Here is a 23,019-nt window from a genome sequence, read left to right as displayed (position 1 = left end):
GTTTTCTGTTATGAGTGTGAGGCAAGTTGTAGCTAATACACCCGAGCAGTTTATAAAGAATTCAGCTAGTCTCGTTATTTCTATGCTGACCAAAAATATAAATGCAACTTGTAAAGTGTTGGTCCTAATTTTTCATGAGCTGAAATAAAAGATCCTAGAAATGTGCCATAGTCACAAAAAGTGTATTTCTCTAAAATGTTGTGCACACATTTGTTTACATCCCTGTTAGTGAGCATTTCTCATTTGCCAAGATAATCCATACACCTGACAGGTGTGGCATATCAATAAGCTAATTAAACAGCATGGTCGTTACACAGATGCACCTTGTGCTGGGGACAATAAAAGGCCACTAAAATGTGTGGTTTTGTCACGCAACACAATGCAACAAATGTCTCAAGTTGAGGGAGCATACAATTGGCATGCTGACTACAGGAATGTCCACCAGAGCTGTTGCCGGTTATTTGAATGTTCATTTCTCTACCATAAGCCGCCTCCAATGTAATTTTAGAGAATTTGGCAGTATGTCCAACCGGCCTCACAACCGAAGACCACTGGGAGTATTTCTGTCGTAATAAAGCTCTTTTGTGGGGAATAACTCATTTTGATTGGCAGGGCCAGGCTCCCCAGTGGGTGGTCCTATGGCCTCCCAGGCCCACCGATGGCTGCGCCCCTGCCCAGTCATGCGAAATACATAGATTAGGGCCTAATGAATTTATTTAAATTGACTGATTTCCTTATATGAACTGTAACACAGTAAAATCTTTGAAATTGTTCCATGTTGCGTTTATATTCTTGTTCAGTATACGTAACAGTTTTCTCTCTTGAAGGGAGTTCCTCGAGTTTCCCAGCTGCCTAGGCTATATGCCTGTGCTCGAAATCAACAACGGTAGGCATAAAGTTATTGTTTTCAAATACTGTATGTATTATTGGCACTGGCAGCTAAACTTATCAACACTAATTCGACCCTTTTAACTATACAAAACAATGCACAAACAGTCTATTTTCTGGCAGTTTATCCGCTCACTTTACAGGCATGACGCTGTTGACGGCATTGACGCTCGCGACCCATCTGTTTTTTGCCATTCACTACCGTGCATTCTAATTCCAGCGTGTACACGCTCGTTTGCGTTTCATTTGATTTGGCCTTAATGCCAATAGTTCCAAATTATACAGCAAATAAAGGTTTATAAATCAATGTTTATCTTTCTTCAGAAATGGTACACAACAGTTATAAATGAGGCGCATGTTCATTAGGCACCATTGAGGATTTCCCCCAAAAGGATGACTTTTCTGTTTCCATCTTCGTGGGCCGGCACCCGTGTCTCACTGGGCCATGACTCCGGTGGACCTGCTCTCACTTTAATACCTTCTCACAAAGCATCAGTCTTGAATGATGCAGAGGTTGTTAATTCTGCTCGCCACAAGCCTTTAGTGTCACACTCCTGATGGAAACACAATAACACTATAGATCACATTAACATAAAACACTGGTGTTGGGGTGAGCATGGAGAAGGGTGGGAATAGGGTGGCGTTTTGGGGCCCACGCTCCTGCTGCTGTGTGTCTGCATCGGAACCTGTTCCATAACGGGTGCAGCCACCAAAAATAGTACTCTGCTCAAATAAGAGATTAGGCCTGCAACTTGGCCTCCAGGCCTTGGACAGGAACCCATGTCCACACAATCAGCTGGGGCTCACAACTTCCTGTGTTTTGCTGCCACACTGAGTCAGGAGGAAGACTGGCTGGTGCATGATGTGATGACATACAGTATTAAGCAGTTTTGTGTCATGTGGGTGTGAACTGCTGGATGATACAGAAAGGGAAGGCCTAGCCTGTGTCTAGAAATGGCACCATATTCTCTAGATAGTGAAGGGTCAAAAGTAGTGCGCTACATAGGGAATGGGGTGCCATTTGGGACGCAGCCCTATCAACTTCTGGCTGAGGTGTTTGAGGATATCATGTTCATAGTAGCATTTGCACCATTAGATAAATGACGTTGCCCCCATTTGGATTCCGGTCAAAAGTAGTGAACTATATAGGGAATATGGTGCCATTTGGGATGCATCCATACTCTTTATTCTCCGTTCTCTTAGTATTCCAACTCTTCTTATCCATTCTCAACATGTACATTTGTCCTTATGCCTCACGTCATGTCTTTCTTTCTCTCTGCAGCTGTCATGTACGTGATGGGAGCCCTGGGTCCGGCTGCTGGGTACCTGATGGGAGGAGTTCTCATCGGCTTCTACGTCGACCCCAAGACTATCGTCAACATCGATCAGAGCGACCCTCGCTTCATTGGCAACTGGTAATGTTCCAGACTTTTCACTGAATATGTTATGATGCGATTGAATAGAAATGTTAGAGAGGCGCATGCGCGTACCGATAGGACGCATGGGGAGAGAGTAGCTCAGTTTTGTATCAACAAGACTGTGGTTATATAAAGAAACCAGACATCACGTAAGCCTTTAAAATCGATATATCAAAATCACCATGTAACCGGGAGAGAATGGAGCGGTCAGTTATTTACAACAGCGAACCAATCTGTGGCTAAAGCAACACTGCAACTAAAACCCAACAAGCCATGGCTTCCCTTTAGGGCCGTCTCTACCCCCCAAAAAATCTTGGTCAACCGAGAATAGCCTGTTCTTTCGACCAATCGAATAGTCAATTTTTAAACATATTTTTCTACATGTAGACACACCCTGTGTCTAATGTGTTTTTAAAAAATCAACTATATGCACTGAGCTTGTCTGATGCTTTATGAGCACTGTTTGATAAAATAATTAAGACACACAAATGACTAGGGGGAGTCCGACCGCAATTGATTTGGGTTCAGACTTGCTGTGGTAAAAAATAAACACAGCATGTGTGCATTGTCTTTCTTATAGCCATTTTTGACTGAAAAGTTCTGTTACCAAAATCCCTCATTTATTTAGGAAAAACATTCCCTAATCCCTCAACCGGTGCTCTCTTTACATGACAGATGTATGCATTAGCATGCACGTGACCAACAGGGCCTGACCTATAGCCTATCATACTCGCATCAATAAATTGGTTATTACAAACCCTGAATACCGTAACATATGTGACAGCAAAAGAGATGTGTAGGACATGAAAGAGAAACTCGAAACGAGGGAATATTTACTGGTTGCTCAAGAGGGAAAGGGGAAGTGCGATCAATGAAAAAATCAATCAAATGTATTTATAAAGCCCTTTTTACATCAGCAGATGTCACAAAGTGCTATACAGAAACCCAGCCTAAAACAGGTGCTGTTATATTACAATATTATACTTTTTCTGACCATTTGGAACAGTGTAAATAACACTAAGGACATTTTAGGTAATACCTGAGAGGCTGTTCTAATGGGAAAAAGTGTAAATCCTTTATTACAGCATAGCAAAGATTAAAAAGGGCCAGATTTGTTAACTTGCTTAATCTGACATGTTGTGGTTGCATGAGGCTTGGAGCTCATGGAATCAGTAGGCTATTAAACAAACACTCAAACAGGCAACAGAAGCAGGATCTGTCTTAAGGCAAGTGCTGTTTTCTCGTCTCCTCACTCTGCTGCTGCCGACTCCGCATTGTTCTCAACACCAATATGCTGATTAACTTTGCTATTATGTACATAGCTACATGGTCTTTCAGAACCATGGACAGCGACTGCTATCCAACCGAAGACATTCTTTAAAAAAGAATAGTAGGTCATAACAGACTTTTTATATTGGCAAATAAATTTCATAGAATAAAAAGGAAAGTTTTACATTTTCCTAAGTCTGAGGGTGGTTTTAATCTTCCAGACTTGGAATTGTATGAACTCTCTACCCAAGGCTTTTACTTGCGACATATAGTTAAATGCACAAAAGAGGAACAATGGGTACATATTGAAGATACGCTCATACCTAGAATATTTTTATGTGTCTATTTTCAAAGGAACATTACAACTTCATAGTTAAGAATACTATAATGATATGGAAGAAAATGAAACACATTTTACAAGAACCAATATCACTCACTAGAAACACAACCGTATGGAACAATCGTTGGATAGCTTTTCAGAATTCATTGTTAAATTGGCCCACATGGAATACTAAAGGCATAGAAACTGTAAATTAGTTGGTAATAGGAAATACATTTATTTCTGACAACTTTAAAAAGCAATTGTGGGTTGACCATGGTAGATATTTTCAAATACATCCAACTTCAATAGTATTCTCATAATTTCTTTAAAATAAATGTATACTCAAAAACTGTAAATCAACCAATGCTCCGTCGTTTACGCAATGGAAAGGTGAAATTCTTTATTATAAAAAAAATGTAAGCGCATGGGCGACAGAGAGAAACAAAATGGTGCAGTTTGAGGCCATTTGGCAGAAAGTGATAAGGACGCTGGAGATAGGGGTGGGGGCTAGTGGTTCTGTGCAGGTGTGATGTAATGATCTAGTCGTTTGTATGTGTTTTGTATTGTTTATTAAATATCTAATAAAATCGTGTATATATTTAGACGTTTACATATTTGATTGTTAATGCTTAGGCCTAACATGTTAAATATAATGGGTTTGATTGGTGGTGATAGAAATGTATGTTATGTACATGTTAGCTTGTCAAATGTGGGATTTGAAATACTGTACATACAGTGCATTCGGAAAGTATTCAGACTCCTTTTTCCACGTTTAGTTACGTTACAGCCTTATTCAAAAATGTATTACATTTTTAAAAATCCTCATCAATCTACACACGATACCCCATAATGATAAAGCGAAAACAGATTTTTAGTTAAAAAAAAATATATATATATATTTTTTTTAAGTTGTAGTTTTTAGAAAACAATACCAAAACATTTCTGCAGCATTGAAGGTCCCCAAGATCACAGTGGCCTCCATCATTCTTAATTGGAAGAAGTTTGGAACCACCAACACTCTTCCTAGAGCTGGCCGCACGGCCAAACTGAGCAATCGGGGGAGAAGGTCCTTGGTCAGGGAGGTGACCAAGAACCCGATGGTCACTCTGGCAGAGCTCCAGATTTCCTCTTTGGAGATGGGAGAACCTTCCAGAAGGACAACCATCTCTGCAGCACTCCACCAATCAGGCCTTTATGGTAGTGGCCAGCCTGAAGCCACTCCTCAGTAAAAGGCGCTTGGAGTTTGCCAAAAGGCACCTAAAGGATTCTCAGACGATGGTCTAATGAAACCAATATTAAACTCTTTGGCTTGAAAGCCAAGCGCCACGTCTGGAGGAAACCTGGCACCATCCCTATGGTGAAGCATGGTGGTGGCAGCGTCATGTTGTGTGGATGGTTTTCAATGGCAAGGACTGGAAGACTAGTCAGGAACGAGGGAAAGATAAACGGGGTAAAGTACAGAGAGATCCTTGATGAAAACCTGCTCCAGGGCACTCTGGGGTGACGGTTCACCTTCCAACAAGACAATGACACTAAACACACAGCCAAGACAACTAAGGAGTGGCTTTGGGACAAGTCTCTGAATGTCCTTGAGTGGTCCGGACAGAGCCCGGACTTGAATCAGATCGAACATCTCTGAATATTTTCCAAATGCACTATTACTCTTCCAGTGTTCCATGCTGTGTTTAATTTGGGGCTTGTGTGTTGTGGGAATGTGCTATTGAACTCATTGCAGATGATAGGACAGGGATGGGATAAGAAACTTGAATGTCATTTTTATATTTACATTTTAGTCATTTAGCAGACGCTCGTATCCAGAGCAACTTACTGGCACAATTAGTGTTAAGTGCTTTGCTCAGGGGCACATCGACAGATTTTTCACCTACTGTAGTCGACTCGGCAATTTCAGTTACTGGCCAACGCTCTTAACCGCTAGGCTTGCTCCCTGAGAGGAAAATAATCTTAGACACACAGTCATATACAAAATAAACACTTTACATTACACTTGACATTAGGGCTGGGAATTCCCAGGGACCTCAAGATAGGAAATCACGAAACTTAGATGTTGATACAATATGTATTGCAATTCAATACTGTGATTTTTATTGCGATTTGATGTTCCAAACATATTGCTCACCATGTCTGCTGCAGAGGGACAAGAGAAAGCCATGAGAAAATTAGTTTTGATCAGTCATGGAAATTAAAGTCAATCAAATGTATTTATAAAGCCCTTCTTACATCAGCTGATGTCACAAAGTGCTGTACAGAAACCCAGCCTAAAACCCCAAACAGCAAGCAATGTGGGTGTAGAAGCACGGTGGCTAGGAAAAACTCCCTAGAAAGCCCAGCTATGAGGGGTGGCCAGTCCTCTTCTGGCTGTGCTGGGTGGAGATTATAACAGAACATGGCCAAGATGTTCAAATGTTCATAGATGACCAGCAGGGTCAAATAATAATAATAATAATCACAGTGGTTGTAGAGGGTGCAACAGGTCAGCACCTCAGGAGTAAATGTCAGTTGGCTTTTCATAGCTGATCATTCAGAGTATCTCTACCGCTCCTGCTGTCTCTAGAGAGTTGAAAACAGCAGGTCTGGGACAAGGTAGCACGTCCGGTGAACAGTGCTGAAAACATGTTGGCTCACGATTTAAAAAGAAGATGGAGAACAAGGTAGAGGAGGAAAAATACAGGAGCTTTAGCGCAGGTACAGCTGACTAGGCCTAGCTAACATTAACTACCTAGCAATTTTTTTAATACATTTTTGTTCTTTTTTTGAGAATCGATACCCCCCCCCCCATCACTAAGCTAAACCCTCTCTGCTCTCTCAGGTGGAGCGGCTTCCTGCTCTGTTCCATTGCCATGCTACTGGTCATATTCCCCATGTTCGCCTTCCCCAAGAAGCTGCCTCCCAGAAACAAGAAGAAGAAGAAGAAGAGGAAAAAGATCACCCTGGACAACGTGTCCAGCGATGATGACATCTCCAAGGAGAAGGCCGACAGCAAGAGCCAGAAGGTTACATCATCCATGGGCTTTGGGAAAGACATTAAAGGTATGTTATACAGAGAGAGAGGATTTGGTATGTCCCAAATGACACCCTATTCCCTAAGAAGTGCACTATATAGCTATTAGGTTGCAGGGTTATCTCACTGACGCTTGCCTCTCATATACTATGAATATGCAGGTTTCCATTGACCAGGTTTATTCGACAACAACAATTTCACCCAAACAATAATTGCGGGCAGATCTAGGAGAAGTTTTCTGAAGATCAACAACATTTGTATCTGTTTCTACAGGAGTGGGTTTTCTTTTGTCAAACATTCTTCATTTTAAGATCACTTTATTGTTCAATTGCACACAAGGTCCACCTGAAGTTTTACTTCCGCTTTTAACCCTACCTCTCTGAAAGATACACATACAGGTTTTGGAGAGTTGCGGGGGGTTGCCACACTGGGCGCTCTGGGAGATGTTGTTGTGGGGGGTTAAGTGCCTTGCTCAAGGGCACAACGGCAGGCAATGGTATCTGATTTGATACCAGCAACCCTCCGGTTGCCAACTCGCTTCTCAACAGATTTTTCCCGTCGTATTCGAACTGGCAGCCCTCCGGCTGCTGGCTTGCTAGTCAAGCTACCGCTCCTTGATTGCAACAAATGATGTAAACTTATGATTGCCAAATAATTGTCAAGGTACGAGGGGCACATGATGTCATCACGTTACTATAAAGCTCCTCGCCACGTTTAATTCTAAATGCCTACTGTTTGAAAAATACATATTTTTTTTCAACTATAAAAATATTTGTTCTTTACAGGGCAAGGATAATATAAAGACTTTAGCCATTTTTATTCTACATTTAGGTTTTTGCGAAGTGTTTTTATTAGGTGTGACGTCCTTACGTCCAGCTGTTTTTAGACAGTTCATTGGAAACGCACTGTAGCAGGCAATTTTCGCATCTCTTTTCTATGCAAACCTTTTAGATGTCGACACAAAATCACTCGACAAGTTTATGGAAACCTAGTTACTGATACTGATCATAGTCTATAAATGCTTGACATGGTCTATTGCTACCACAGACCACTATATACAGCTAGAGCTGAACTTCTCTCGCACTATAACAAATGACCTACAATGTAATAACAGCCCATTGCCTCGTTTTATGTTCTAATTAAGTTTACTAAGTTGAAATATATAGGATACTACTGTAATGAGGTTTCATTCTAATTATGGGCAGAGAAAATGTTGTTCCTATTAAGGTAGTGGATAATCTGAATAGGAATGTGAAGTGAATGACTGTACATTGTACATACTCCTTTATGTCCTCCTGGTGAGCAGATGTACCCTTGCATAGCTCCATAATATAAATGGTCCGTCAGCCTCCCGTGTCTCTGTCTGTCTTTTGCTCATTTTGCTAACGTGCTGTGTTCCCCTACATCTTTATTTTTCTCCCCCTCTCTCCTTCCCTTTCCCTCCCTCCCTCCCTCCCTCCCTCCCTCCCTCCCTCCCTCCCTCCCTCCCTGTCCCTGTGTAGAGCTGCCTAAGGCTGCAGTGAGGATCCTGAGTAATGTCACCTTCCTGTTTGTGAGCCTGTCCTACACTGCAGAGAGCGCCATCGTCACCGCCTTCATCACCTTCATACCCAAGTTCATCGAGTCACAGTTTGGCATCCCGGCATCCAGCGCTAGTATCTACACAGGTAAATACACTCCTAGTATCTACACAGGTAAATACGCTCCTAGTATCTACACAGGTAAATACGCTCCTAGTATCTACACAGGTAAATACACTCCTAGTATCTACACAGGTAAATACACTCCTAGTATCTACACAGGTAAATACACTCCTAGTATCTACACAGGTAAATACGCTCCTAGTATCTACACAGGTAAATACACTCCTAGTATCTACACAGGTAAATACACTCCTAGTATCTACACAGGTAAATACACTCCTAGTATCTACACAGGTAAATACACTCCTAGTATCTACACAGGTAAATACACTCCTAGTATCTACACAGGTAAATACACTCCTAGTATCTACACAGGTAAATACGCTCCTAGTATCTACACAGGTAAATACGCTCCTAGTATCTACACAGGTAAATACACTCCTAGTATCTACACAGGTAAATACGCTCCTAGTATCTACACAGGTAAATACACTCCTAGTATCTACTCAATTAACTTTAAACTTTTTGTAATTTTAGTGCACTTTGTATTTTTGTGTATTTTGAACGTACATTGAAACCGTTAAAAATACACCAAACATAATAAATAAATCTATACAGCTAAAAACAACAGTGTGATGTTAAAACAAGTTGATATTAAGGTTAAAGAAAGAGCTTTATCAATTGACCAGATTTTTCTAACTGTTACTTTGGACAAAATCAAGACATCAATATTCTCATAATGCTGTTTGTATAAAAAATCTTAAATTACAGCTCAATTGAAGCAAATTCAGAATTTGCGATTAATCGTGATGGATACATCTCTGTAAAACTCTGTTTTTGGCCGTGGCTGCGAATACAGAGTTTTGTGCCTGTGTGTAAATCAACAGCTAAGAAGAACATGACATCTCTAGACTGCCTGTTTTTGTTATGCTAATCTCGGTTACCCAGAAGTAAAATTCTCATGTGAAAGTTTGTAATTTCCTGTTTTACTTTGAGAGGGGAATCCCATTAACAGTTGTTATTACCTTTGTGCAAAGGAAGGAAGCGAATTCTCTTCCCTCGCAAACGCAAACTCCTCTCTTCCGCTAATTTCACCCGTGTTTATCATGGCCAAAAAATACATTTTTGTCTTCATAAATTTTTACAATATAGCCAATTTTGACTTTGTGGGTGTGGAAACCGTTTATCCTCCACACACGGGCTTGTGAAATCACCGCCCTAATGTAAGCACCGCCTTAATTAATCCAAATAATCAATGACGAAAACCCCAAACCAGGAACTACTGCTGCTCGTATTCACATAATTTTATGTGCCTTGACAGATTCTCGCTGTTTCATCTGTCCACGAGAGATTAGTGTTTGTGTTTATGTTCGCAATACTATTACAACAACCAAGTTTGTACAAACATGTCGATAATGTATTTTGTGTACAACATGTAATTAGCTGCATGTAGCCTAACTCCCCTACTAAAAAAGAACATGAAATCGCACTTATGACGATAATGTGCTAATCTCCCTCGCGGCAGTCAAGCTGAGAGCATTCCGCCAAGAGTTTTTCACAATCTAGTCCAGTTGCGTCCGCAACTAGAGCTTGTTTCAAAGCTATTAATAAATAATCATATTTGTATGTCTAGCAATCACAAATGTACATTGTTTGAAGCACACTTTTATAAGTCTCAGTCACAAATGCCAGCTACAATAAGGCCACAATGGTGAATGAGAGACTTGTCTAGAACCGTAGCCACAGATTTTATTTTTATCATTTGACAGCCCTAGTAAACACATCTATACTGAACAAATATATAAGCCTACCATGCAACAAATTTCATTGATTTTACTGAGTTACAGTTCATATAAGGAAATCAGTCGATTTAAATAAATTCATTAGGCCCTAATCTATGGATTTCACATGACCTGGGAATACAAATATGCATCAGTTGGTCACAAATAATGTTTTAAAAAATGGGCCTCACAATGGGCCTCAGGTTCTCGTCACGGTATTTTTGTGCACTCAAATTGCCATTGATAAAATGCAATTGTGTTCGTTGTCACCACCACAATGGGGCACTCTGTTCACAACATTGACATCAGCAAACCGCTCACCCACACAACGCAATATACGTGGTCTGTGGCTGTGAGGCTGGTTGGACATACTGCCAAATTCTCTAAAAATGACGGAGGTGGCTTATGGTAGAGAAAGAAACATTTAAATTCCCTGGCAACAGCTCTAGTGGACATTCTTGCAGTCAGCATGCCAATTGCACTCTCCCTCAACTTGAGACATCTGTGGCATTATGTTTTGTGACAGAACTGCACGTTTTAGTGGCCTTTTATTGTCCCCCAGCACAAGGTGCACCTGTGTAATGATCCGGCTGGTTAATCAGATTCTTGATATATCACACCTCTCAGGTAGGTGGATGGATTATCTTGGCAAAGGAGAAATGCTCACTAACAGGGATGTAAACACATTTGTGCACCAACTTTGAGAGAAATAAGCTTTTTGTGCGTTTGGAAAACATCTGCAATCTTTTATTTCCGCTTATGAAACATAGGACCAACACTTTACATGTTGCATTTATATTTTTGTTCAGTCAATACACACCTAACACCCCTCTGAAGTGCATTGTTTGGAACACAGGTCTATTGTCTCCAGCTTCACCACAGGGGTCAGTTAGAGCCCTTGCCTTCAAAAGCTCCTTAGTCAGGGACACTTCCGGGACAGCCTGAAGGGGTCTGTGTCTTTAAGATTACTCCACGTCAATGGGGCCACTGTGAGTTTAACACTCACTACTTGACCATCTCCCAGGTGCCCCTTTATTTTAAGGAAGAGTGTTTGTATTATTCATGGCTGCTGGCTGGGCCTTCACTCTGTCCACTGAACATTAGTTGTACAGCTAGCCGTCTTAAAGCTTCCTCAGCACTCCCCTAAAAAGGAGGTTCTACTCTGCTCTTTCTGTTTGGATGATGTGTTTGAAAGTGAACAGGAGGCCCAAATTAAATGATGTTGTAGAATAACATGCGTCTAGATGTGAAACAGATTGCTGTGATCTAATCTATGCGTTCTAGAGACCGCATCATTGACTCTCTCTCTCTCTGCCTCCTGCTGTCACAGGTGTGATCATCGTGCCCAGTGCTGGGGTGGGTATAGTCCTGGGGGGCTACATAATTAAGAAGCTGAAGCTGGGAGCCAGAGAGTCAGCCAAGCTGGCCATGATCTGTAGTGGGGTCTCTCTGCTCTGCTTCTCTACTCTGTTCATAGTGGGCTGTGAGAGCATCAACCTAGGAGGCATCAACATACCATACACCACTGGGTAAGAACCACACCTTCCTTCCTTCATTCAGTAACCCTCTCTTTCAATCTGAACTTTTTTCCCATGCAATCCCTGTCGATCTTGTCCTCTTTCTCTCAGCTCCCCCAAAATTAATTGAATTCTTTCTCTGCAAACATTCCAGCCTCCAAAAACCCCATATCAAAGTATTAAACAATGTGAGGAAGTTTAGTGTGTGTGTGTGTGTGTGTGTGTGTGTGTGTGTGTGTGTGTGTGTGTGTGTGTGTGTGTGTTTCCCAGTGATGATGGGAAGAAGAGGTGACCATCATGAAGGCCCCTGTTGTGAAATATCACCTCGGCACACATCAGAGTCCCTGTCCAAAATGAAAGCCCTATTCCCTTTGTAGTGCACTACTTTTGAACAAGGCCAATAGGGCTCTGGTCAAAAGTAGTGAACTATATAGGCAATAGGGTGCCATTTGGAACACAGTCCTTCCCCAGACACAAGAACTCTAATGCATGACACTGTTATGATCTAGAGGAATTAACTCTCTGTTCTACAGTCCTGGAGCTTTGTTCCCTCTCTTAGATCCAACCTCTGGCTACATCCCAAATGGCACCCTATTCCCATTTACAGTGTACTACTTTTGACCAGGATATACAGAGACTGTAAAATTGGGTTGTGATGCGTCTCTGCTTGGCACTCAGCATTAAGGAGATAGATTTGGGGTAAGGCATTGCAATAGACTAGCGTCCTGTCCAGGCGGTGCACTTGTACATCAAGCTGCCTCACGCTACAGAAACAGGAGATAGGCTCCTGTTTCTATGAGCCGTTCTGGCTCGCACACGCCAAGGCTCATGCAAGGCTACTTTTCACCCCATAGGGCGAAAAGTAGTGCACTATAAAGGGAAAAGGGTGCCTGTCCCTGATGCAATTATGATTGACCCGCTGCTGACAAGTGTATAAAAATCGAGCACACGGCCATGCAATCTCCATAGACAAACATTGGCAGTAGAATGGCCTTACTGAAGAGCTCAGTGACTTTCAACGTGGCACCGTCATAGGATTCCACCTTTCCAACAAGTCAGTTCGTCAAATTTCTTCCCTGCTAGAGCTGACCCGGTCAAATGTAAGTGTTGTTATTGGGAAGTGGAAACGTTTAGGAGCAACAACAGCTCAGCCGAGAAGTGGTAGGCCACACAAGCTCATAGAACGGTACCACAGAGTGCTGATATATTTGCGCCCATCTCAGTGAACTAATTAATGCATTGTGGGAGGCCTAGACTAAAAGCCAATTTATGCTTGATCCGAGAATGTGGTTGGAGGCTCCATATGGAGGGTGTGACACAATTACGGGGCCAAATGGAGCTATGTACCGCATCACCATGCTCCTTCCAAATGTTGTAACAATGCGGAGGGCTCTGTATAGCTCTATATACATGATTGGCTGACGGTAGGTGGGGGTGGTACATCCTGTATAAACAAACTCACTTCCTTGACAACTTCCTTCACAACAGCTCTGCTGAGCTCAGCAAAGCACAAGAAGTATGAATGCCCTGACTTCTGCAGAGGCCGTGTCACCGTAAATGCTGCATGGCCAATGCAGACGTCAGATTGACCACACATCGCCCAGATGCACGTCTCTCTCCAGAATGCACTCTCTCCCACCAATCTGTGCACATTCATTGTTTCATAACTTCATTGTGTGAATTGTTTGCATTTGATGGTTAGTGTATATCACTCCCCTATTACATATACTATATCACCAGTAGTACATTTACCATGCATTCCTGTCATCTCTAATCTACAATGTTTGTTTGGTTATGGTAATGTCTGTTAATGCATTCAATACATTATTATTCCAGTCTTACCTTTCTAATTGTCGGAGTGGACATTGTTTGCAGAGCGCACAACCTATGCTACACTTGTGAGAAACAAGTTTTGGTTTCTTTCATTCCATTTACGAGTTTTGTCAATTCAATTTAGTAATTGTCTTTTGTTTGGAACACTCCTGTCAATTTTAAGGTAAGAACGCGCACCTGATTACGCACAGAAGTAAATTACATAGGCCTAAAGGCTGCCTGGCCTGCGTTCAAATGTAGGCATATTAATGTGCCCATTTTGGAGATCTGATTGGCTAAACGCACCACCATTATCGGTGTGCTTTAGGACCATGCGGACGTCTCCGAGCGGTCTGGGTAGGTTGTTTAGAGTGTTTATCCGAATGGATAAATGTTTTAAAATAATGTTACGTCCCCCACACTTATAAAATCAAATTTGCGCCCCTGTCCCAAAGTAATGTTTTCTTCACCTCAAAAAGCAAACAAAGTCTGTTTTTACATCCATTGACAAAGCCTACACTGAGGAACTATTGTCAATTTGAAAAATCTTTCCAGCTCTCTCCCTTTCGATAACCACTCAGAGTGAAAGAGAAAAATGTCATGCTCTGATCCAGTGGAAATGTCATAAAATAGGCCAACCTGCTTACTTCTTATCAGTGCATGCTTTGAACTGAAATAGGTTCTGGTACTCATTTTGGGTGCTGGTGCTATTTGTGTTTAGGTGCAGGAGCTCCACAATACTTTTGAGCTAATATTCTATAAGAGGAACAGGAGATCAAGCAGTAGAACATTTGAGGTGCTGGTACTCAGCTCCGGTGATCTCCTGCCCAAGTCAAGCACTTCTTCTTATCCCTTGCGGAAATAGACTACAGTTGTGTCTGCCCGAGCTCACTGGCGCTGGAAACTCTGAGGGCACAGAATATTTTATACAATATTGCAAGTTCGTTGCAGACAGGCCATAGGTAGCCAATGTGATTTATAGGAGTTTTCTTTCTTTTTTATCAGTATATTTTCTACCTGCAGGCTGCAATGTTTTTATTTGTTGGCTTTATGTGGGATATTTTTACATAGTTGGCAATGACAATAGAAGTTACTTTTTAGGTTTGTCTCATTTTCATTTGGATTTGGATAGAATTTGTATTAACCACAGATATGAAGACGGATATGAAGACGTTATTATAAATGAAATGAAAATGTTCCACAAATGTGCATATGAAAACCATAACTGGCACGTAGATCGGTAGAAATGGTAAGATAAATTGTCATTCCACATGAAAGGTTGCCGACTCCTCGTGTAACCTATTACCGACAAGTTCAGGAGAGTAATGGCAGAATCTGAGAAGCCAGCAGGAGCGGGAGGAGGATGGTTGGGTCAGGTTACGTTTTTTTTCTTCTGGTTATCTAAATCGCTGGCTCCCTCGAGTCGTTTGTCTTATTTAATGAAACAGTAAGCTTAAAGCATCAGACAAGCTCAATGCATATAGTTGATTTTATTAAAACACATTGGGTGTGTCTATATATGGAAAAATACACGTTTCAAATTGCTCGAAAGAACAGCCAACTTTCGATCAACAAATATTTTTTTAGTCGGACAGCCCTATGGATGAATCTGGTTTTGGTGGATGCCAGGAGAAGACTAGCTGCCCAAATGCATAGTGCCTACTGGAAAGTTAGGTGGTGGAGGAATAATGTTCTGGGGCTGTTTTTGATTGTTCTGGCTAGGCCCCTTTAGTTCCAGTGAAGGGAAATCTAATGACATTCTAGACAATTCTGTGCTTCTGACTTTGTGGCAACCGTTTGGGAAAGGCCCTTTCCTGTTTCAGCGTGACAATACCCCCATGCACAAAGCGAGGTCCGTAAAGAAATGGTTTGTCGAGATTGGTGTGGAAGAACTTGACATATTAATGCCCATGATTTTGGAATGAGATGTTCAATAAGCAAGTGTACACATGCTAACTGGTGTAATTGCCCTCGGTTGTGAGCAATGTATTTTGGTGCAGCAAATCTCAGTGTAAATGTGACCTTTGAATAGCAGCATGGTAAGATAGTCTTCTTAACATTGTTTAATCAGTCTGAATAAGAATTACGTTGTGATAGTGGAAAATGTCCTACGTTATTTAGCTCTCTTCATCCCCCTCTTTTCTCTCTCCTTCTCCCTGTCTCTCTTCCCCTCCCCCTCTCTAAATAATCTCTCTCCCTCACTTTTCTCAGTCCTACTCTGACTATGACCCATCGTAACCTGACTGGAGGGTGTAATGTGAACTGTGGCTGTAAGATCCATGAGTACGCTCCAGTCTGTGGCTCAGACGGAATCACCTACTTCAACCCCTGCCTGGCAGGCTGCAGCAGTGTGGGCAACGACAGCACAGGAGTGAGTCTCTGTCACAAAAGTAGGGTCGCGAAATGATGGTAACTTTCCTCAAATTCCCAGATTTTCTGCTTATTCCCTCCTGTTTCTAGAAATATTCCAAACAGGATTTCTGCAATACCTGGGCATTTTTGGAAAGTTACCTAAAGCTAGGGCCAGGAGTTTTTCCTGGCCATAATGTGAGTTACATGATCAGGTAAAACAATATTGTTAGACCCTAGTTATAGCTTACTGACCATTGAACAAACATTAATTAAGCATCTGTGTACAGTCTACATTGGTAGTACTTGAATAACACACTTCTAGTGGTACGCACAGTTGCGCCTTAGAAGTTCACTTCCATAGTACAATAAGATGAGCTGAGAATGATGCCTGGTGTTCTGTTCCCTCTCCGTCTCGCAGATCAGGAACTACTCTGACTGTGCGTGTGTCCAGAGCAGGCAGGTCATCACCCCCTCCTCTAACGGCCAAGTCAACCAGCTGCAGCTGGTCATCGTCAAGACCTACCTGAACGAGAATGGCTATGCCGTGTCGGGGAAGTGTGACCGCACCTGCAGCACCCTCATTCCCTTCCTCATCTTCCTCTTCATCGTCACACTCATCACGGCCTGCGCTCAGCCCTCCGCCATCATTGTCACTCTTAGGTATTGACCCGGAATAGACACTGAACAAAACACACTTATCGAAGGGATTGTGAGATAGTGGTTGTGAGTTCTCTTCATCGGGTTGCAAAATGATGGTAACTTTCTGTGATCCCGGTTGTGTGATTTCTAGAATCAGGATGGAATAAAACTTTTCAAGGATTCCTAGGTTATCATCATTTTGCACCTCTATCTTCACCATTTCCTCCCTTCTTCCTCCTCTCCTCAAGGTCAGTAGAAGAGCAAGAGAGACCCTTTGCACTCGGGATGCAGTTTGTTCTCCTCAGGACCCTTGGTGAGTGATGCAGCTTCAGTGAAATACAGAGTTCAATACTGAGAGGTTATTTTTTAGGGTGTGTCCCTATTTAGTGCACTATGTGGGGAATAGGGTCCCATTGGGACATTGAATCTGGTTCAAAATGTAATTTGAAAAAACAGGTTCCCATTTCATGTCAGAAAATTACTAAGAGGAACTGAACAGTAATCAGAACATTTTCTCTGAGGTTGACATCTTTTGTTCATTCCCCCCCTTTTATTGCCAATATTCAAAACTTAATTAGGCTAGAAATAGAAGGTTTAAAAAAAAAATTAAAGTGTCTTTGGCTAACCTCTCTGAATGAGTGTGTATCGCTCCTCTGTCCTTGTCTTCTACGTACATCCCCACTTCCACATTGACACCACATGCATGCTGTGTTAGAATAGTCTCCCCTCTCTCTCCTCAGCCTACATACCTACAACCATCTACTTCTGTATCATAACGGTCTCCCCTCTCTCTCCTCAGCCTACATACCTACAACCATCTACTTCTGTATCATAACGGTCTCCCCTCTCTCTCCTCAGCCTACATACCTACAACCATCTACTTCTTCTGTATCATAACGGTCTCTCTCTCCTCTCCTCAGCCTACATACCTACTCCCATCTATTTTGGGGCGGTGATCGACACCACCTGTATGCTGTGGCAGCAGGACTGTGGTGTCCACGGCTCCTGCTGGGAGTACGATGTCACTTCCTTCCGCTTCGTCTACTTTGGCCTGGCCGCCAGCCTCAAGTTCATTGGCTTCATCTTCATCTTTCTCACCTGGTACTCCATCAAGTACAAGGAAGAGCGTCTGGAGCGCTGGCTGAAACACCTCTCGCCCATGGACACGGTGAGCGACCTCATCTGCCACGCCGGGGGACACAAGGGACACGCCCGTACCCGCTCCTGTCCCGTTAATATACCACGCAATGAACCTCCCATCATCCCCGTCCTCAACAGGGGCCTCAGTAGCCAGAGCTGCCCGGGGAACAGCCTGAAGAGCCTGAAAGCAATAACCCCGCCGGCCCCTCGCCCTCCCGCTCGCTCTCTGGAACAGGTGTCTGCCCGCGTCTGAGGGCAACTCCTACCGCCCTTCCATCCACATTCTCTTCAATGTCTGCCTTTCTTACTCTGGGTTCTCACTCGTATGGTATTATAGTATACGTTCACACACACACGCACAAGACGTCACTCAGACAGACAGCGGTTGGTCAACATGTATACAGGAAGACATTGGGATGGATACCCCAGTTAGCAAATCTTCCCTCTACCTAGTATGTTGGTGTCCTTTTCTCTTTGGTTTGTTTTCGTCATGGGAGGGAATGCATATCATCTCTTTAGAAAAGTGCACCTTCGATACTTCTCGAGAACGATCGTAGTGATGGTATTGTTGCGTGGCGCTAGGTGAAAATGACATGAATAATATCCTCCATTGCTCAGTTTTAGTGTTCATTCTAAGACCTCAGCAAGACGAGGTGACTGAGCTACGCAGCTTGGCCAGCGAGCATAAACTAAATCCTCTACTATGCAAGGTCATTTTCTTTTCCCCCTATTATTCAATGGCAAGCTGTATTAAAAGCACACATTGAGCATTGCCTTCCCTTTCCATACAATCTGGAAATGTCATTCAGTATCACCCCAGACCTGCGTGTAATGATGAGTGGTTGACTTGGAAAAGATGTGTCTGGAAACATTTTGAATTAGAACCACTCTTCTGTGGTTACCTCATAGACAGGCCCACAAATATATCCCTCGCCGTTGTTCTATTTCAGACACACTTGGGCTGCATCCTAAATGGTACTCTATTCTCTATATACTGTAGTGCTATACATTTGACAATGGCTGATAGGTCTTTGGTCCAAAGTAGTGAACTACATGGGGAATAGGGTGCCATTTGGGGCACAGTCTAAGTGCACTCATGATGACCCCCCTCAGTGTTGCTTCGTGTGTCATGGGCTTTACAGAACGAAGGCATCTTTTGCTTACCGATCTCTTATTAACATGTCTTGTTTCAGACAAAAATCCTAATTGAAATGTTTACGTCCCAAATGGTACCTTATTCCATTTATAGTGTGCCACTTTTGACCAGGGCAAGAGTAGAGCGCTACATAGGGAATAAGGTGCCGTTTGGCATGCATACAATGTTTTAACCAACCAGACCCCCTGCTGGTTCTGTGGTGGAGCAGAACCAGACCCCCTGCTGGCTCTGTGGTGGAGCAGAACCAGACCCCCTGCTGGCTCTGTGGTGGAGCAGAACCAGACCCCCTGCTGGCTCTGTGGTGGAGCAGAACCAGACCCCCTGCTGGCTCTGTGGTGGAGCAGAACCAGACCCCCTGCTGGCTCTGTGGTGGAGCAGAACCAGACCCCCTGCTGGCTCTGTGGTGGAGCAGAACCAGACCCCCTGCTGGCTCTGTGGTGGAGCAGAACCAGACCCCCTGCTGGCTCTGTGGTGGAGCAGAACCAGACCCCCTGCTGGCTCTGTGGTGGAGCAGAACCAGACCCCCTGCTGGCTCTGTGGTGGAGCAGACCAGACCCCCTGCTGGCTCTGTGGTGGAGCAGACCAGACCAGTGCTGCTGGTGCAAAGAGATTCTGCTGTGCTTCCCATGATTAGCTAATCCACACAAACCAACCACTATTTCACATTTGTTAGTCAGTAGTTTAGTAAGTATCCTCTGTCACCGGCTTTCACCTTACCTTCGAGCGAAGACTGGGAGTCTGTGGCCAGTAGTTTAGATTAGCTTATTAGGTCTGTAACTGGATGCCTAGATGAATTGATTTACCAACAGCAGGGCCACTTCTCCCATGTATTGTGTAACCGATAATAATTATTATAATGCAACTACTCACTATGTCAACAATAGAGCATGTTCTACTGAACAACTGTCAAAGGGATATCAATCATGGCTGCTGAGGTTGTTTGTTTTGCCTTTTGGTGAAGTTTTGTTTGTATTTGTATTGTATCTTTGTATTAATTCAAAGGACATCAGACTAATTTCTTAAGCAGTGCTAAATCGAGTTTAGGGCTGGGAGTTACTAACTCCCACAGCTCAGTAATCAATACAATTACATGGACAGAGGCGACCTGATTCTAGATCAGCACTACTTCTCGGAGACTAGTGATACAAGCTGGAGGGCAACAAGATCGTTGAAACAAGTAGTTCATGGGTGTAACATGCAATATTCAAGTACATATTGCTTTTGGTTTTACAGGGTGTTTTAGGACACCTGCTAGTCAGATGTGGTAAGCAATATTGTAGAAATACTCCAAATGAAGCTGTGGTGTTTCCCCAAGCGAAATAACTAGACAATTATTTGGTGGAATAATCGTAATTTTCAGTTTATTTTAACACTTAAATATTAGAAGCTAAAATTATGCTTTTCTATGTATCTATGTTGAATTTGGGCAGGTGGAACAGCACTGAGCCTGTAAACAACAAATTTCACTTCACCTATCCGGTGTATGTAACAATAAAACATTATTATTACTTCCATGATACAATGTGGCTGTTGGTTTAGAGTTAATAGCGTTAAAACTATGGGATATTATAACATGTTACCGTTAATATGGAAGGGTACCAAAACTCTTTATAGTAAAATGACTGACATTGTCAGCTAGAATAACAGTGTAATGCATCCGATAGTAGTTGTGATAGACATAATTGCTGCATGTAATAATTTTTCAGGACTCCAGACACTATTATTAATGGAAATAAGTCACATAACTCTTAGTCAAACATTCCATTTCATGTGAAAGAAAAAGTAGAATACATAGAGTAAATCGGGTGCAAATTAATCACAATTCTAGCTAGACTACATTTTGCGACAAGGATTCTCCTAACTTTAGTGTTATTGAATCGGTTAGTGAAAGGCTACAGTATTATGTTTCTCAGTGCCTACTTTTCCTACTAATTGATTGAAGTTGAGATGTTGCTGATTCTGAAATGCTCTTGACTTCATGTAATGGAACTCAATGATAAGACTGACTGTGGACTGTGAAGAATTTGACTCTAGGATTTTTGATTGACTTGCTGCCATCATTTGACCTTTTCAACCTATACTGTACCTATAGTACCAGGATGTTTGCTGCAGAATTCTGGTACTCTTGTGATCCTCACCGGCAAACCTACTGTTCCTCTGGAGCTAGGAGAGAGGAGCTCTCACTCTTACCGCCCTGTGTAGTGCTGTTTATTAGTCTTTGTATGTGGCATAAAATAAGGATTTGACCTGGATGTCACCATAAGGACTATTTCAGGTAGATTGTAGATTTATGTTTTTTGTGTTTTTTTTGCAGTATTATATTTATTTAATTTCAAATGACAGTGTTTTAATGACAAGTTAATGCCTCTGCTATATGGTTGACATCATAAGAAAGAAAATGTACATTGTTTGTGGACACACTGTTTACAAATTCCTTCGATACTTGACATCTGTCAATTAAAATTCCGAAAAATAAATATTGAATTGAATCACGATTTTTGCTCAAGAAGTGCTTGTTGGAGCAGGTAATAAACACGTAACATGATTAAAACTGGTCATGGGTGTGTTCCAAATGGTACCCTAATCCCTACACAATGCACTACTTTTTACCTATGGGCCCTCTTGAAAAGTAGTGCACTATATAGGGCAGTGTTTCCCAACTCCAGTCCTCCAGTACCCACAACAGTACACATTTTTTGTTGTAGCCCTGGACAAACTGATTCAACTCATTGAGGGCTTGATGACTCCTTGAATCAGGTGAGTTTGTCCAGGGCTACAACAAAAAATGTGTACTGTTGTGGGTACTGGAGGACTGGAGTTGGGAAACACTGATATAGGGTGCCATTTGGTATGCAAACACTGTGTGGCGCTGTGGACTGTCTTCTTCCATTGACCCTGACAGGTAAGGAGGCTGTACTCAAGGAGGCAGAGTAGGGATGTAATACTGTATGAAGGATGCATTTTTCCTACACTGAACCAAAATATAAACGCAACATGCAACATTTTCACTGAGTTACAGTTCATATAATGAAATCAGTCAATTGAAATAAATCCATTAGGCCCTAATCCCACTGTTTCCAAATGCGAACGTTAGGGAAGGGACTGGTAACTGCTCCTATCTGTGGTTATAGCATTTGTGGCACAAATCCATTTCAAGTCATGGTATTAATATTAGAATTTTTCACCCATGTCCAAATCATCTACAAGGGACTTTGAGCTACATAATCAATTTGAAATACTTTATGATGATTTGGAGGTGATGTCCTAGCCAGCTCTGCAAGGGTGAGTAAAATGGTCAGAGAGGTGTTCTCTCACTTGTGTCTGAAAGTAGCTAGCCAGTTAGCTCGGGTGCTTGACTGCCATTGTGAGGTCAGAATGCTCGGATCAACCTTACTCCTCGGAGCGTCCAGTGTGTGCCATGAGAGTGAAGAGCTCTGAATTTACGAATGGACAATGACCACGCCCTGAATTTACGAACGCCCAGAGTGCACTGGCTCTCCAGATTTGAATTTACGAACACACTCGAAGTCTAGCTAGTCATTTGTTATGCTAACAAGCTAGCAAGAGGTTGCATAGCAATAGCATCAACTTCCGGTAGACAGGCGAATCTCTAGTACACTCAACTGAAAGGATACCGTTCGTTTACAGTATACTAAAATGAACTAATAGTATATTATGTAGTATATACTATTTGAACACAGCTCTGTTGTATTCGGCGCATGTTACAAATAAAATTTGATGTTGCGTTTATATATTTTTTCAGTATAGGTACCGTTGTCTTGCATTGGATTTGTGCCACACACGCTAAAAAGATAGTGTTTGAAACAGTGGCCAGATAAACAAAACCAAAGCATGGATTGTTGTCATATCTAGTCTATAGACTGCTTACAGGGTAAGGAAACCAATATGTCATTTTGCTATTTGGGTGAACTATATCATATTCAATGGGAGTTATCTTTTATTTGATAGATGGTTAATTATGTTTATTCAAGGCCACTTTGGACAGTGTCCAAATATTATATAATATACTATTTTTGTGGTGTGCATAATACAGTGAAACAAT

At 42.2% G+C, this 23,019-nt stretch overlaps 1 protein-coding gene and 1 pseudogene across 1 annotated transcript in view; both read left to right on the top strand.

Annotated features, from left to right (window-relative positions):
• Window positions 1–21,443, top strand: part of LOC120055919 (solute carrier organic anion transporter family member 5A1-like) — a 31,595-nt gene extending 10,152 nt beyond the window's left edge. Inside the window, exons 3-10 of the mRNA XM_039003965.1 lie at window positions 2,171–2,303; window positions 6,725–6,945; window positions 8,419–8,583; window positions 11,671–11,869; window positions 15,881–16,040; window positions 16,440–16,681; window positions 16,909–16,973; window positions 17,581–21,443. Of these exons, the coding sequence (XP_038859893.1) occupies window positions 2,171–2,303; window positions 6,725–6,945; window positions 8,419–8,583; window positions 11,671–11,869; window positions 15,881–16,040; window positions 16,440–16,681; window positions 16,909–16,973; window positions 17,581–18,053 (1,658 nt within the window). The 3' untranslated portion in view covers window positions 18,054–21,443. The remainder of the gene's footprint in view (window positions 1–2,170; window positions 2,304–6,724; window positions 6,946–8,418; window positions 8,584–11,670; window positions 11,870–15,880; window positions 16,041–16,439; window positions 16,682–16,908; window positions 16,974–17,580) is intronic.
• Window positions 18,817–23,019, top strand: part of LOC120055296 — a 32,793-nt pseudogene continuing 28,590 nt past the window's right edge.

Source organism: Salvelinus namaycush, chromosome 11 (genome assembly GCF_016432855.1).
Source record: "Salvelinus namaycush isolate Seneca chromosome 11, SaNama_1.0, whole genome shotgun sequence".
In the NCBI taxonomy this organism is placed as follows: domain Eukaryota; kingdom Metazoa; phylum Chordata; class Actinopteri; order Salmoniformes; family Salmonidae; genus Salvelinus; species Salvelinus namaycush.
The sequence above is the reverse complement of the archived record's forward strand: the minus strand, read 5'-3'. Positions and strand labels throughout refer to the sequence as shown.